At 45.2% G+C, this 17,500-nt stretch overlaps 1 protein-coding gene across 3 annotated transcripts in view; it reads left to right on the top strand.

Annotated features, from left to right (window-relative positions):
* Positions 1–17,500, top strand: part of tmem117 (transmembrane protein 117) — a 36,568-nt gene that overhangs the window by 10,740 nt on the left and 8,328 nt on the right. For all 3 annotated transcript variants that reach the window (XM_080842261.1, XM_080842260.1, XM_080842262.1), the window contains 3 exons: positions 3,624–3,756; positions 14,765–14,864; positions 16,563–16,660. In XM_080842261.1, coding sequence (XP_080698387.1) covers positions 3,624–3,756; positions 14,765–14,864; positions 16,563–16,660 — 331 coding nt within the window. The remainder of the gene's footprint in view (positions 1–3,623; positions 3,757–14,764; positions 14,865–16,562; positions 16,661–17,500) is intronic.

Raw genomic sequence — 17,500 nt, 5'->3', positions numbered from 1 at the left:
TAAACCTTCTTCAAGGCAGCACAATCTATAAGGTTTATGTTACATCCATCCATCCATCCACCGAATGAGCATTAGCCCCTCCCTATCCCTAAGAAGAGAGCTCCAGATGTAAGTCAGCATTAGCACAGCATGCTTTAACGAGGGGAACATGTACCTGGAATGACAGCCGGGGTCCATTTCCCGTGGCATGCTTGAATGCTAAGCACCTGCGGTGCTCCCACAGCTTACCGAGGTTGCATGTACACACGGCGCTCATACACAATGCTAATAGGGAGATTTAGCTGGTCTCGGTAGTGCAGGTGTAGCTAACGGAGTAGCGCCAGGGCGTTTGAATGCTAATGCTAGGGTGTGGGGGGAGCGACGAGGAACTCAGACGTGACAGAGTAATTCCTCTCTTGACACTGCAGATCCACCTGTTCTCCGCTGGGACAGACTGGCTCAGCACGCTGTATTGCAGTGGCGCTAATAGGGAGGAGCACAAAAGGCCTTTCTCACTTTGCGCTGTGTCTGCTCTCATAAGCAGTATTTTAAAAGATATGGTGTCTTTTTCTTCCGCAGTCTAGGTTGGCAGCCTATTGTATTTCTGTGCCTCATACTTGAAGGAGCAGTAAGGAATTTGGGTTTATAACAAGCAAGCTAGTTTTACTATCCTTTGTGGGGTGCCTGGACCCAGACCACATGTGGACTTGTGCATACCTTAGGTTTATTTCTCCTTCACATGAACATATACCATTAAAAATGAATGTGAAAACGATATCCAAACCAACTGCCTATAATTATAACATACTTCAAAAAAGGTGAATTCCTGCATGCAGTTGTTTTTCGGTTCAGAATGGTTGGAAGTTTAAAAAAAAGTCCTGACTGCAATCTCTAGCTGCACAGAGGAGGCAAAGACAATGATGCAACGTTCCATTCCTAAACTTAGTTATATAGTTTGAATAGTTGGACAGATGGTAAGTGAGATACTTATTATTGTTAATTATGTTTTATTTTGAGAATATAAAGCTTTTTATTGTCTGAATTTTCTTTGTTATAAATGATGCACACACTTGTGTGTAGGGCTTGGCTTTGAGTCGCTCCTACCAGAAATTGTACATTTAGTATTCACTGGTTTAATGTGTTTTCTAACATCGCACACACAGCTTAACTTGGTACATAGAGTAAAGCTCTGTGCTAGTTCCTGTCCTTTACTCTGTTTGAGATCTCTATGGTGTCTACTAGTGCTGCCTCATCAGGTCCCTACAGATGCAGAATAAACATGGAATATCCTGATTTTTAAGACAAATAGGGTTGATTATGATTGTTGTTGGCAGTCTACTGTATGTCAGTGTAATTTTTACTGCCTTTGTTCAACTAAACTTTTTCTTGAACATTTATGGCAGACCCTCACAGGATGTCAGATTCAGTCAAGTCCCACTGCAAGGCTGGGAAAGGGCCAGAGATGTATGTACTTTACAGTAAGACCTTCAGTGGTTGGGCCAGAGATATATGTACTTTACAGTAAGACCTTCATTGGTTGGGCCAGAGATATATCTCCTTTACAGTAAGCCCCTCAGTGTTGTGCAATGAAAGCAGGTATAAATGTCTGCCCTGTCAACTTAACATATTGCATTGTTCAAAACATTTAAAAGTGGAGGGGGGAAAAAACCTCTGTTTAATAAGGTCGTAAAACAGTTTCTCCAGGACTTAAAACATTTGCCATGAATCATGAAGCGGTTGCTGCTTTATGGCAGGGAAACAAGGTGAGTGCGTGTGCGTGTTGAGTCGTGAGTGAGGCAATCTCACAGATGTCGCCAGCCAGGCCCTAAATAGGAAAATAAATTGGCCAATTGTGTCTCACGTCAGCTGCTTGCCGTCTGCCAGGATGCATCCGCACCGGGGCAAGGCGAGGCACCCAGGGGCCGTAACTCAAGCTCCTACTGCACCACTCACAGCCAGAGCAGGCGCCGGCCTGGACCCCGCGGTGCTAGATGATCAGTTTTATTAGCTCTGTGTGCATTTCAGTTCATTAGTGCTCATCATAGGTGAATGACAGAGGAGCTGCTTCATGTCTAGGGTGACTAGCTGCGATGAAGGCAGCGGACTGATGAGACTGGAGTTGTTTGAGCGGATGCAACAGAGGAGGCATGGCAAGGCAGGGTTTTTGGGGGGAAGAGTGCAAATTGGTGCCTTTCAAACCGAGAGATTTTATTCTTTTAAAGCCTAATGTTGTCTCCCCACTACCTTTAGTGGTTGACAGATGTATTGTCAGACACAAAGTGATTTAGGCCTTTTCTAAATTGGTTTTCTCTCTGAAAGTCCCTTGGAGAGTGCCTGTTGATGTTTTTCCTTTGCTTTACCGACTGACAGATGGACAGCCTAAATGACCAGCACTGAAAGGACATGCTTTTCCTCGTCGGCCTGCATCTGTGTATTTATCTTTGTCAATTTCATACTCTGTAAAACCAATGTTTAACAAATGAAGTGAAACAACAACACACCACAGTTGTATATCTGGAAGTCATAACTGGCTTTTATTTTGATCTGCTTCCCATTTGTTGATTGGTATCCTTTGGATTAACAGTCAGGTTCTGACACCCCAGTAGCCAGTGAATGAAATGTTTTGGTATCTCTGTGATAGTTGCTGTCTTTACCTGATACATTTTCACAAAGGCCTACCTGCTGCCGAACAGAACTCAGACAGAATGAAACTGTACTCATGCATGAAATAGGTATTTGAATTTTCCACACAGAATTATACCATTGTATAATAATATAATCTGAGTTGGCATATCACTTATGGCACATTATGGTAGACTAATCGACATTATCAGAGCTTTTGCGAGGAAGGGATTACTTAGCATTCCATCCTCACAACGGTGCCGCATCACAGGAGAGTGGGAAGGACACAATTATGCATTCAGGGCAGGCGCCTGAATATCTGAATCAATCTCGTGCTCTATTACGGCGATGTTTCCCAGTAATTTGATTCCAAAGCAAAGACACAGAGAGAAGCACACACAGGTCATGAATGTCAAAGCAATCCTTCTAATAATGTGAAACTTCATGAAACGCAAGAACGGTGGTCTGACTTGATTGCTTGCAAAGAGAATGCCCCTCAAAGACTTCAATTCTTAGGCAACAGACTGCTTAACATGAATGCCATCGAATCAGAACTGATAATTGGTCAGTGGATAACAGGAGTTAAGCAGTTCCATTGTGAATGTCATGAATGTTAAACAAAACAAAATCATTACTCCCTCACCCTACTCATTCAATCACCAATGTATAAAGGCTGTACCTGGACAGATCAAAATGCTTTGTGTGGTTATTCTGAGTTGCTTTTTGGGACTCGTATATCAGAGCAGTCTGAAAGCTTTCCGGGCAGGTTATGGTTTAAGTGTCTAGACACTGCTCAGCGATGCCAAAGCAACCCCCTCCTCTTTCAAAGTTCAGCAGCTTCTTTTAATCATGTTCCCAGCACAACAGTAAATCTCTCAGTAGGAGCTTTATTGACGAGGATGCTTGCACTGCCTTTCATCTGGGCCCATTTGCTTCTACGAGCCCCACAGCCGTATCGACATTTGAAAAGGAGATACAACTGGCTTTAAGGGTGTCTAATGGCTCTCCTCTCTCGCCCGCAGGTCGATACCTGCGTCTGAAAATGTTTCGAGAGGACCACGGCTCTTGGATGACTATGTTCTTCAGCACCATCCTCTTCTTATTCATCTTCTCCAACATCTACAATCTCCTCTTGCTGATGACTGGCGGCATGGGGTAAGGCTCAGCTGTAACCGCCTCCTGTTTTAACCTTTCGTTTAACCTTTCCCTTTTAGATTTGAAGAGTGATTGTTCAGGACTGTCTGTTGACTGACTGTTGTTAGCTCAATTTGCATGGCTGCTCATCAGTCTCCAGTGATGGGCTTCAATCTCTCTAACCTGCCTCTTCTGCCTGTAGCCAAATCCACCATTCCTTCAGCCTTCAGAAATGTGCTCCATGCTCTGTCTTTTGGGTCAGGTTGAGGAATGTGTCTGTTGCTCCTAAGCAGCAATAAACAATCTCTTTGCATTTTATTGAGCAAAGATACAAAATGGAGTACCATCAAGCACAAATGCAGAGTAGACTCATATCAACATAGAGTAGACAGAGAGACATGTCATTTCTCGCACAGATGGAAAGCGTTTCCCAGGATACCAGGTTACCAGGAAACGTAGCTCCATCAAAGCCACTCACCACGCTCAGCTTTTTTTCTTTGCCTTTAAAATCCATCAATATAGCGCTGAACAGACAAACAAAATGGCCTTAGCCGAGGCTGACAGGAGCCTCCGCCATATATTACAAGATCCGTCTCATTTCACCTGTGTCTTCTCGGCATAAAGCCACTGTAAAATATGGCCATTACCATGGGGTTGGGGGGGTACTTTTTCGAGAGATGGGAGGGATATGGTTGTGTGATCAGCCCATCTCTCATGCTGGCCTGAGCCCTGACAGTGACATCCATCATGTCCAGCCTTGGTGGTTGGCTTAGGAAAAGGAAACGCATCACTGGGTACCAGAGATCTGCAGAGACCAAAAAAGGGGCGTCTGGCTCAGGAGGAGGGCAGCCCAGCCTGGCACTGCTTGGCCCTCTCATAGTATCTGTTAGCAGTGGGTCGTCTGTCATTCACTAGCGGATTTTTGCAAAGTTGTTGTCAGCTGGTCAGCTGTAACTATGCAGTTTGGAATTCCAGGGTCATTTTTGCACCTTACATTGTTCCTTGCCAATAGCTTTCATTATTGGTAAAGATGCTTTGAAAATCTTTAATATTATAGTAGTTTTTTTTCTGGTCGTATCGTTTATCGTTCTGTTTTTTTTTTTAGATTAAAAAAATTACTTATCTAATTAAGTATCCAATTCTTCCTATTTCAACTATTTTGGTGATACAAGAGCTGAAGCATTCCTCAGCTGTATGGCATTTATATTTCCCCTGGTCTTCAGGGGCCCATAGGTGGTGCTGTGGTACAGCGATAGGCTGGCAACTCTCCTTAAAGCTGTAAGTGGCCCCAGTGCTTCACTCACTGCTGGTCTTTTAGCTAATGCTGCTTTTCCCAGTATTGTGATTGGTTTGTTTAAACAACTCCTTTTGCTTTTGGTCTTGCTCTCTCTTGCGTGTGTACATGCAATCTCTCTCCCCCCTCTCATCTTATTCAATCTCTCTCTTTCTCTCACACACACGCGCTCTCTCTCTCGCTCTCTCTCTGACACACACACACCCTCCATCCTATCAGCACTTCAGTGAGGACTCCAGCTCTGCCACAAACAATTAGTGTTTACATCTGTGTTGACAGCAGACCTGTGAGAGGCCTGCATGCCGTCTGTAGCCACACGGCCCACAAGCCGAGCTCAAGAGCGGAGCTGCCGTGGAACTCCCCGCAGTTTACAGCGTACCCCAAGCAGGGGGGAGAGGCTGCATGGGACGTGGAGGACGGAGGAATGGGGGGGAAAGTCAAAGAGGTAGCAGGGGAGGGAGAGATGGGAATGAGACAAAGACAAAGGGGAAGAGAAAAGAGAATGAATAAGAGAGTGGAGAATGAAATGTGTGTGTGTGTGTGTGTGTGTGTGTGTGTGTGTGTGTGTGTGTGTGAGTGTGAGTGTGAGTGTGAGTGTGAGTGTGAATTTGAGTGTGAGAAAGAAAGAAAGAAAGAAAGAAAGAAAGAAAGAAAGAAAGAGAAAGAGAGAGTTTGCTGGAGGGAGAGGAGAGGGAATGATTTCACTTCTATCATTGCAGGAAAAGGCTTTTGATCTATACCCAGGTTTTGCCTCTGCTCTTTTCAGCCCTTAAGATCATAGCTGGTTTTATAGTCAAGAAAAAGACAATTGTCCCCTGTACTTGAATTTGATTTCAGAGAGAGGTTTTGTCTAGCAGAGAGGTATGCTACTGAATAATTGTATCCCTTCTGAGTAGATGATAATGATTATCTTGGTGAATTACATGAAGAGGCTTAGTTTGAGACTTCACCATGAAAGTATAGTGGTTACGATCATTACATGTAGCCATGGAGATACCTCCCTCGTTCAGAGAGGAAGAAGCTGATGGGCTACTGAACGTACATGCTTCATACGTATGCATCAGTCAGCAGGTTAATGCTCTTGAATGAATGGTTCCATATATAGCCAGCCATTGGGTAAGGGACATCTGCCTTTATAGAGCTCAGTATGTATGCTGCATTTTGGGCTCTTTTTGTTGCCCCCTTACTGCTTGAAACATGTTTTTCTTTGACTCAATTTGTAAATTAAAATTAAAGGAATCATTCAGCAGTGCCAGAAGATAATTGGTCCTTGTAATTTTAATATCCTCAAAATAACAAAGCACTTCAAATCAAGATAAATATGAATTTGAATTAAATTCTAGAAAAGTTTTCTCTCTGACCAGAGACCGTTCATTTCTGCAATGAGTCCACAGCTGCAACAAGTGCTGTTTTCTTCGCACCTGTGCGCGCCTCTGAGTGCATTTGCGCACCTGTGTGCGCCTGTGTGTGCCTGTAACTTTTGTAATCTCCCTTTGCCTCCCCCCCCCCCTCTTTCCCTATGTGTGTGTGTGTGTGGCTGTGTGTGTGTGTGTGTGGGGGGGGGGGTCTCACCTGCTGTCTCTCCACTCAGAATCCCATCTGTCGCTGCTGCGTCTCATTGATATTCTTTTATTTCCTCTGACCTTTCAGTTGACTGCCTGCTTTATTCACAACACATGGCCAACCTCACTCTGCACAGCATTGCACCCATTGCCTGAGTATTCACCCAAACAAAATTGCATGGAAATGGAGTATCTGAGACAGACACCGTCTAGCGTTTACTACAAGATCACCCAGGCTTTGGAGGCTGTGGAGTAGCTTGTGGACTGCCTGAGTGAGGAGAAGGGTAGACCAGTTTGGACCACCGGCTAGTTAGCCCAGCTAAGGCCACTCTGTGTAGCCCCAGCTCAGTTTTTTATGGGATTATAGTCAGGAAACCAGCAACTAAGGAGAGTTTGTAGGCTTGTTCTTTTAAGAACTACCAGTCAATGACCATAAGGGAGTCGTGGAGTTTAGTGATTTTAGTTGTTGAAAGACACTAGATGTGTTTTCATTTGAAATGCAATAATGTCAGTATTTCCAATTCTGCATTTGGGTCTGTTCGTGTCTGAATGTGCAATAATACCTCATGTCTTTTCGGGTTTCAGTATTTTTTATTCAGTGGCTGGCTTTTTGCTGTGATCTGATCCAAGTGTTTATGATGCAGGCCACTATCTTATCCAAACACTTGTCAATATAATTTGGATAGATGCTCATTAGCTACGCATTTAGCTCGATGTGAATCCATTACATACATACATTTCCAGAACACGTGGACACAGTAAGTGAGGAGTTGGCAGAGATTGGCAGGCCACTAGCTAATGCCCACTAGGCAATCCCACTGTGGTTGATGTTAGTCTTACAGTGTCATGATCAGATCATCTGTTACATACTCACACAGGCAGAAACACACACACCAAACAGACATTTGTTAATCCAACCTTTATCTGGGCTTTTTAAATGCTTTCAACTGTTAAAAACAATCAGTTGGTCATGTGTTGTGTATACCTATTATGCACAAAAGAAAAGACATACTTATTAGCACATGACGTAACTGCTCCATTCGTATGATAATACAACTGTTATATTAAGAGGGGGGGTTGTGGCGGCGAAAGCTTCGAGGCCTGCTTCTGTCGGCCTCGCCTCTCCGAGCGCTGTCCCGTCATCTTACAGCGCCATCATGAGCATAAATCACCCTCTAATTAAGCAGTGTTATTTAATTAAGGCCGCCTGCTGCACTGAGCAGTCATTAATCACGCCCAATTTGGAGGGAAGACTTTGGACGGGGGGGACCGGGGGGGGGGGGGGGGGGATGGGGTGCATGTGTGGTGGCTTTTAGTGTCTGTGTATGTGTCGGCATGTTTGTGTGTGTGTACATATATACTAGTTTTTGTGGGTGTGTGTGTGTGTGTGTGTGTGTGCGTTTGTGTGTGTGTGTGTGTGTGTGTGTGTGTGGGAGGTTAGGGGGACATGAGAGGGAGTGGGGTGGGGGTGGTCTTCTGGGAGCCCCTGTCACGTCTGCAGGAAGACAGAGGGGCTGGTGAGACTGGGTAGGGCTGTTTTTTGTGTCCCCCGCTCCGCACAGACATCTGAAGGGCGGGAGAGAGGGAGGGAGCAAGGGATAGAGGGAGGTGGAGGAGTGCAGCCCTGAGCTCTCCCTGAGCTGGGCTTAGGCCCTCTGGCACATTGTCTGGCTGTAGCCTGATTCCCCCTTGTCTGCAGTCATGCCTGTCATTCAGCCGCACACATGTGAGCTGGACTAATGTGCCGGATCGGCAGATTTCATGGTGTGGGTGTGGGGTTGTGTAGCAGGAGAGGGCTTTCTCTGGGTTGGTGTGAGGGGAGCCACACTGAAGAGCAACACGCTGGCGCTGGGTAGGGGTACAGGGTGCGGTGTGACTCGCTGGTGTACCCAGGGGCCTGTTTTCTCTCTCATTTCTGCTCACAAACGTACACACATGGGTGGAGGCTCTCAATCTTGGAGAGCCAGGTCTGTGTATCTTCATAAATTGATATTATTCTCTCTCTCTCTTTCTTCTCTGGCACTTGATCTCTTAGTGTCACACACACACACACACACACACACACACACACACACACACACACACACACACACACAGAGGCCCTTGCCAAACAGGAGATACGTGTCCTATCCTGTCAAAATTGATGTTCAAGCTGAGGAGGTAGTGGTGCGGGACCGATGGTTTTCAGCTGCTGGTGCTGAGAATAGCAATGTCTCCAGTCCACAGCGGATCAATATTGGATGTGTGAAAGGGCAAACACTGTTGGTCCACAGCCTATCACTTTCCCTGCCACGGGGCCTCTGGTGCATCAGAAGTCAGGGGTCATTGATAATATCATACTGGCTCAGTCCCAGCCATATACCGGTACCTCCTGAAATGTAGAGGGGTGGCTGGCGCCTTCACAGGGTCACCGGTGTTGGAACACCTAGAATTGGTTCATTGTGATTTAATCAGGAGCCTGCGTGTGGTTTCATCAGGTACTCCTGTAAACGGTCAGCACCTCTCCTCCAGTCAGTCACTGTAGCTGTAGCTAATGTCACCTGAAGTACGCCCTCTGCCCTGGTGAATAAGACCCCAAGTCACCTAGGGCTCCCTCTCTTTCTCCCTGATCCATTAGGAGAGCAGCAACAGTCTCTTTCTCCCTGTTGTCACAGAACAGGCCCTTGCTCTCTTTCTCCCTGTTGTCACGGAACAGGCCCTTGCTCTCTTTCTCCCTGTTGTCACGGAACAGGCCCTTGCTCTCTTTCTCCCTGTTGTCACGGAACAGGCCCTTGCTCTCTTTCTCCCTGTTGTCACGGAACAGGCCCTTGCTCTCTTTCGCGTTGTTCTCACAAAACAGGCACTTGCTCTCTTTCCTCTACTGCTCTCGAGCTCTTGGACCTAAGGCCCCCCTTTACTGTAGTTGTCTGCTAGGGGCAGAAGCAACAAACTATTTTTGTTGCGGCTGCGACTGCCTATGATTTCTCTTTAGCCAAGAACGCACAGAAGACAACCTGTGAACTCTGCAAGTTGAACAAAAGGAGCGACCGATTCCTCCGATCTGTACTGCACAGCAATGAGACAGCATTCGACCTCAGAACTACAGCCCTTTCAAACCAGCTTGTACGTACGTTACACCTTCGATGGCCTTCAAGGTAGCCACACATGCGGAGAGAAGACTCAAACTTTGTGCTGCTCATAGGCTAGTTCTTTGTCCGATATCACGTGCGTGTCATGGCCATGCAGACACATGCACGCAGAACTCCAAAGGCCAAACAAAGAAAAACCGACTCACATTCTTTCTGGCACGGCCCTGACAGCACACCCTTGAGCGCACATGTTTGAATACTCACACACACAGAGACACAATCCCCCTTAAGTTCATTTATTAGGCACATCTAGTTACAAATTGTGTTTTTACTTATGATCATTATGTAAAAAACTGTTTTTGATTTTTAATATTGCACAAGAGTTAATGCTGCCAGCCTCTTCTATTCAGAACTCCCAGACCTTCAACCTTGACTAGCTACTGATGAGGTAATTTTGGTTGGAGAAATTATTTATCATTTCCACATTGACAGGTTAGTATATTTTATGAGACAGATTTATGACACTGATTTGTGACTGAACTTTATTTTGACCACTATGGTAGACCCCACATGGCGCCCTCATGCATTCAACCTAATTGCTCTGCTGTTGTGATGAATAGTTGATGCCTATTCAATCGGGTAACACACCCAGATTTATTTGGCACCCGTGCACAAGGTAAAGTACCTACATTATTCTGGCTGGTACCTACTGTACCTACACCAGATACCTTGTGGACAACTGATGTCTGTAGGATGACAACTGTGAAAACCCAGTGAGAATTTTAAATGGCCTTGGCAAGGAATCCATAGGGCTGACTCATGCACGCATGTACAGAAAGGCTAGGTGTAAGTGGGTGGATATATGTGTTGGGACTTGCTGCCCACACCATGTGAAGGGGCAGTAAATGTGTGTTTTCTCCACATAATCACATTTCACCACAGGCACTAATATCCTTCACATGGACAGTGTTATTGTCACTCAGTGCAGTTGTAGCAGAGCTCTGTGGTAATTGTATGTGGCCTCACTCCTCCACTGTCATCAGTGCATTAAGTCACATTGGACAGGCTGTTTTTTTGCGAGCAGCATAGAAGTGTAATGCTTAATAGATAAAGGAGCTGTTTCCCCTGTAACAAACTGCTTTGCTTTGGGAAGAGAAGCAATCAACATGAATCTGTGCCTAGGTGAAACAATGCAAAAATCAACATGAATCTGTGCCTAGTGAAACAATGCAAAAACAGCCATTTGGAGAAGGTTGCTCCCGTCTAGAGGGAGTTGCTCCTCCAACATACATATTCATGGGGATGACTCTGACCTCTGGGTCTCCTGGAGGAGCAGGGCTCACATTCAGTGTTGGAGTCGAACATGTGCTCCGACGAATGGAAGAGAAATGACTGGCCTTGAGCATTTGTATTCCCAACCTGCTCACACACCCTCTAGATTTATAAGAGTAAATTAGCATTAAAACGGATAATCATCTTAGGCAGGTACACGCCAAGCTGAGGTACACATAGGTGCCTTGATTTCCCATATTCCCAGTGAGGTATTTGTGTCGCGCATGCAGAAGCGGCCTGTTCGACCTGCTTTTTCTCGACCAAAATGGGTGCGTTTCGTCGGAACCGGTGGCAGTTTTTTATGAACGAGACCATGATGAATTAACAAACAGGCAGCAGGGACAGGCGCTCGCATGGAGCAGAGCGGTGGTTCACGCTAGGTGGAGGCGAACGTTTGCTTTTTTTCCTGTACACAACAAACAGCATCCCAGAGGCCCGTGTCTGATCTGGGAAGTTTCTGAGCGGCGGATAATTGCCTGGCTGTGATGCCGGCTCATTGTGTGCGCCCAGTGATGTATGGTGATGGCAAGTCTCCCTTCACCAGTCTTAATTTGTGATGGGTCACAGAGGTGTGATCCTATTCTGTCAGAGGAATTGACAAAATACAGCTCTAGTACGAAACTGTGCCTAGCCGTGCGTGCGTGTGGATGTGTGTGAGTGAGTGAGAGAGACAGAAAAAGCTTGTGTGTGTGTGTGTGTGTGTGTGTGTGTGTGTGTGTGTGTGTGTGTGTGTGTGTGTGTGTGGTGTGTGTGTGTGTGTGTGTGTGTGTGTGTGTGTGTGTGTGTGTGTGTGTGTGTGTGTGTGTGTGTGTGTGTGTGTGTGTGTGTGTGTGTGTGTGTGAGCACATGCATGTGTACCTGTGCTTGTGTGTTCGTTAGTGTCTGCTTTTGGATAGGGTGCTCTATGTGTGGTGTATTTGAAGAGAGACAGGGAAGGAAACGAGAGTCACAGAGCTGATTTGTCCCAGAAGCCTTGCAAATGAATCCGCCCACTAAAAACCTCTTTGAGCACGAGTTAGCTATAAAGCGTCTGAGAGAACAGAAAATGCTGCAAATTTAGAAAGTACATTTAGGAAGATGAAAAAATCCCCAGTTCACAAATTTTTTTCTTCTTCCATAAAAGCTCAGTATGCATGGTGAGCCAGGCGCATGGAAGCTGTTAGACGACCGTTTGAGCTTTACGAGTCAATTCGGCCCCAGTTATTCATGGATCTGCTGCACGGATGTTCTAGCACACTGAACTCTCTCATCAGGTCATCCACTGTGTAGGCCATCAAATTTTAAGCGATCATGAATAAGTCACATCCCGTTGTCTTCAATCAAAAGGAACTAGCGATCCCCAAATTCCTTTTCTGTATAAATGCAGGCAAAGAAAAGTGAAAAAATCCTGCTTTCCTGCACCAACATTTAACCAATTAGACTCTAACAGAGGAGTGTTTTCTATGATAAATTAGTGTTTTAGCACACTGCCAGTCTTGACAGAGTCCACCCCCCACCTTACTCCACCCCCGACCATCCCGAGTTATTGATTACATTTTCACTCCAAGGAAATCACTCCCTTTGGGATCTCCTTGGAAACTGGACACCATCCAAGCTACTAAGCATCTAAGTGACTTAATGCAGATATAAATCCCCATTCTAATCAAGGGGGGTTTATTTGGTAAAGCGAGGTGATAAGTTGCCATGCATCTCACGTTCACATTAATGACGGCCTGTCACGGCAGCCTAATAAATGGAGTATTGATGGTGTTTGATTTACAGCATCTCCCCCCCACCTTTGTTTTTGACTAGATTTATTATTTGACAGGATTTGTCACCAAGCCGTATTTTCCCTGGTACACGCGTCCGTGTCCTCGCTCATAAAACGTAAAATCTCTCTGATGCCGTCAAGAGCCACTCTTTTTTTTCATGAATTAACAAGCCCGGGACCGCCCTCTGTCTTTTAACTGAAAGTCTTCGTTATGCAAAGTAATGTGAGCTAATGACTCCGAAGACGGGAGTAGAAATTAGCGTGAACTTCAGGAGAGGCTTGTTAAAGCTGTCTTAGTTCTCTAATGGGATAATGGGATTACCGTGGCATAAGTACTGAGATTGGAGAGCATTGGTGGCGCTGCTATGTGTCCCCCTAGAGTGCCTAATGGTGAACGTGTTTGAACATGCAGAACTCATTTGTCACAAGGCCATTAAATATGTTGTAGGTATGGAGTGAAGAAGTATCCTGACAATCTAATGTATGTTCGAAGAGATACAGAGATAGTTTGAACATGGAGCTCAATGAGGCAAAGTAGATAGAGTAGATAGATAGAGCAGTTATCAGTTTGACTCACTTAAGGAACAGGTATCTAGTTGTGTGTTTGTGGGAGACTGCCCCTATACTGCACCCAGACAATAAAACAAGAAAGAGAAGGGCCGATTGACCTCCAAGTTGAATTACCCGAAGGCGTCTCATCTTTTCCTCATCCTGCTCTCTGACATTCTTCTGGATGACATGAAAGAGGAGAAGTGCTCCACCTCCGCTCAGCCCCCTCTCTCCTCCATTCCATGTCTGTCAAACAGACCTCGCCGCAGACACCAAGGCCAGAGTCACACAACCAGCAGGGCTGACCCACTTTCTCATCATGATACTACCTGAGGTGGAGAATGCCATGCGACCAGAGACCCTGAGCTAATGCTTCGACTCAAACTGCACCAAGGGGAAAGAGAGGGATAGCCATTAACAATGCATGGCACGCTTCTCAGCCAAGGCATAGATGCCTGTCCGTACCTTATATATGTTCATACAGCGCACTATTAAAAGGGGGGGGGGGAAGCTTTTTTTTCTTTTGTCTTTGTAATGGAAACTTTTTTGGGTTGACTGCTAGTAACCTTTTTTGTCTTTGAATGACTCTACTTCCAGCCAAACAGGGGTTTCTGGCGCTTGAACAAAGATTTTGCTCTGCACCTGGTGCCAGACTTCAATGACAGGAGACGGGAGGGGTTCTTTGTTCTAATTGGCAGCAAAATGAGTCTTCTCCAGAAATAAATTGGAGAGGCACTTGGATCTTGTCTTCCACCTACATAGACGCCTATAAGAAGGATCTTTTAAGCATGCATCGTATTTTAAGCATGCAGTATTTGACGTGACAGTACTTAATCTGCACATTGTACTTGAGTCATTTTGCCTTTTTTCTTTGTCTTTTTTCATATGGCTTCTAAGAATCCTGGGTCATTAAAAGGTGATGTTTTATTAAAAAGGTGTTCAGCCTTGAATACAAATACTAGTTTGTCAGGAATCTAGCAAGGGAGCAAAATTAAGTTAATGTATTTCAATTCTGCCTTTGTTATAATCATACTTATTTCATTAAACAACCCTGAGGGTGAACTAGTGTAAAGAAAGGCTGCTCACAGTAACTGTACCACCTCATGATTAAGTATCTGTTTTTGGAGTAACTTACCTATATATATTTGCACAAACCTTGCATCATTTATTAAAGATTGCCATTGTCATGTTTCTGTTTAAATCTAGATACAATAATGCCCAATGTACAATCCAGTCCATTAGAGCGTAGCTGCGGCTATGGCCGATTCTTTCTCTGTAGATGAGGCCCTCACCACTCTTTGTGGCACATTGAAATTGATTGGTTCTGACAGCTAGCATCATGGCACTTAGCTGTAGTGACCATTCTATTCCCTGAATCCTTCTCTCTCTCACTCTTTCTCTCTCTCCTTCTTCTTCTCGCTCTTTCTCTCTCTCCCTCCATCTCTCTTTCTCGTTTGCTCTCTTATCCTCGCAGTCCGCACATGGTGACAGACTACATGGGCATCAGGAATGAGAGTTTCATGAAGATTGCTGCAGTGGGCACGTGGATGGGAGACTTTGTCACAGCCTGGATGGTGAGAATTCACTTTTCACTTTTATCATCTCATCTCATCTCTCTCGGGGATTAATCATTATATGCCAGTGTGACAATACATTTACTCAAAACATGATAGCATCCATTAAAAAAAAACATGAATTAAGATTATTTAATCCTTTAATAGGCAATTTGCAGTGCACTGGGTGCATTCTTACATACGTTTTATTTATTTTTGTATTGAACTTCAACCTGCTGCCCAGCAATAGTAATTTATTGCTGAAATGACCAAAACATACTAGAGAAAAAAGCCTTAAGCATTCCAAAAGCTGTATTAGCATTATCTGAGACAGTTGCTATTTTCTGGTAGCCGAAAAGTCACAATAGGTGACGGGGTCAGGTTCAATCCAAAGGCGGATCGATGTGGTCAAAGTGCCTTATCTTATCAATGCCATCCATGTTGATTCAACGAACACACACATGCACACACACACACACACACACGCACACACTTACTCTCTGCAGATGGGGGAGGGGTCTACTGGGAGTGAGGAGCCCATGGAGTGACTGCAGTCTTGACACCAGGCGGTGGGGGACAAACTTGACAAGCTCTCTCTGCATGCCCATTAGTATTCCAGCCCACCCCGCAGCAGAAGGAGAGAAAGGAGGGCGAGGGAAGGGAAAGGAAAGTGCTGAATCCAGACATTAGTGGGGATGTTTCTCCCCCCCCCCCCCCCCCCCCCCCCCCCCCTGCACTTTCCATTAATTCAACAAGGCACTTTCAAGATGACCTCTGGCTCTTTTTTTTCAGCTGCGTCATCCTCAGACAAGCGGACAGGAAGGGCCTGTTTTGCATCAGCACCCGCGCACCTCACACCACAAGCACACACACACACACACACACAAATAAACACCTACACCACTCACAGCACATACACACACAGAGACACACACACACACACACACCTTGGACCACACAAACACACACACACACACACACACATAAACGGGCCCCAGTGACATCCTGTGCCAGCTTGCTCCTGCACTAGATGCTTCCATCCCAGGGGTGGAGGTGATCTATCGGCAGAGTAACCTTGGCTCAGATGTCTCACCAGAAGTGTGGATTTGCATAGACAGGCATTAAAATCAGATACGCATCGGAGGGGAAGGACTTAGCTTAATTACCTTTAATGATTAGCTGGAAAGCCGCATTTTCCCCTAACAACGCCATGGCTGTCAAAGCGTGCCGCGACTGCTGAATTGATTTTGCACACTTCGTCCTCAAGTCTGTTTTCTTACCCCTCTGGCTCGCCACACACACACAACAACAGCAACTCCAAATAGACAAGTTTCTTTAACATTCAGTGAATGGCATTTTTCATCGTAGGAGATATTTGTCTATTTCTGTCTCATCTGATTCGATTGTATTTATACTGACGTAAAACTCATAACCTTTCAGTGTGACATCTGTTCTGTCAGAGAGTATTAAAGAGGATGTGGGCCGTGTCGTTTGAGAAGAGAGATATATTTCATTTTTTTCTGATCTTAGCAATGAAATGAAAACGAATATCACAACTATAAAGACATGTTTTCCTTTCTCACTGTAACATTATGTGTCAACCCTGTTAATAGCTCAGACTTTTCGTCCCTTTTAGGCAGGAAGACAATGCAGTTGGTCTGACATACACAGGCATATATGGACCCTGCATTAGGATAACAACCTTTTTTCAATTTGCAGGTGACTGATATGATGCTTCAGGATTCGCTGTACCCAGACTGGGGTCAAACAGCCAGAAGATTCTGGAAACGAGGGAACAACAGAATAGTCCTCTTCTGGTATGGCAGGAACACGATCATATCATGTGTACTTGGTGTTGTTTCAAATCTCCGAAGGCATGTGTCTACTGGGACCACAATAATCCTTACTCTGGATATGTTCACAAGTATGTATGTACTCTCTCCACTGTGAATTGAGTCAGAATGTCATCACATAAACATTTCCCCATATAGAACTGCTCTGGAGAGCTTTGAAAAATAATGTATGTATGTGGTTACGTAGGTGGGTATGTAAGTGAGCTTGTATTTTCTACCTACACAGTGTATTTTAAAAATACAGTTGGTGTGAGTGTGTTTGTGTCTGTGTGTCCATGCATGTGTGTGTATGTGTGTGTGTGTGTGGGTGCACTGATATCTGTGCGTCTACAGCCAGGACTGTATTCTGGGTCCACATGGGAGCCGTGGCGTGGCATGGCGTGGTGTGTTGTAAGCAGAGCCAGGCTCCACGGCGGTGGGGGTTGCACCGAGTCAATAGCGCTGTTAATCTCCTCCACTCAGCGTCCGCACCTTTAATTAGCAGAACAGGGAGAGAAAAATCAATCAACATCACAATGTCGCTATGCCAACTCGACCCCTGCGCTCCCCTTACAACGCAGGGTCTTTAACCCCTCACAAGCGGAACATATCCGTGAAGCTGTCATTAAAACGCTGTGGCAATCCCACCGAGAGAGAGCCAATATGCTGTTGTGTATTGTGGGTTATGGTAATCCAATAGCCTTTGTGAACTGTACTCCATCTGACGAGACCTCTGTATTGACAATCATACAAACCACTGAATTAGATTAACAGGAAAATCTTGGTCAATCATCAGTCATAATACCATTATTTATGCCTTCGTTA

Source organism: Sprattus sprattus (assembly GCF_963457725.1).
Source record: "Sprattus sprattus genome assembly, chromosome: 7".
NCBI lineage: Eukaryota > Metazoa > Chordata > Actinopteri > Clupeiformes > Clupeidae > Sprattus > Sprattus sprattus.
Note: the sequence above shows the minus strand (reverse complement) of the source record. Positions and strands in the feature narration are given on the sequence as shown.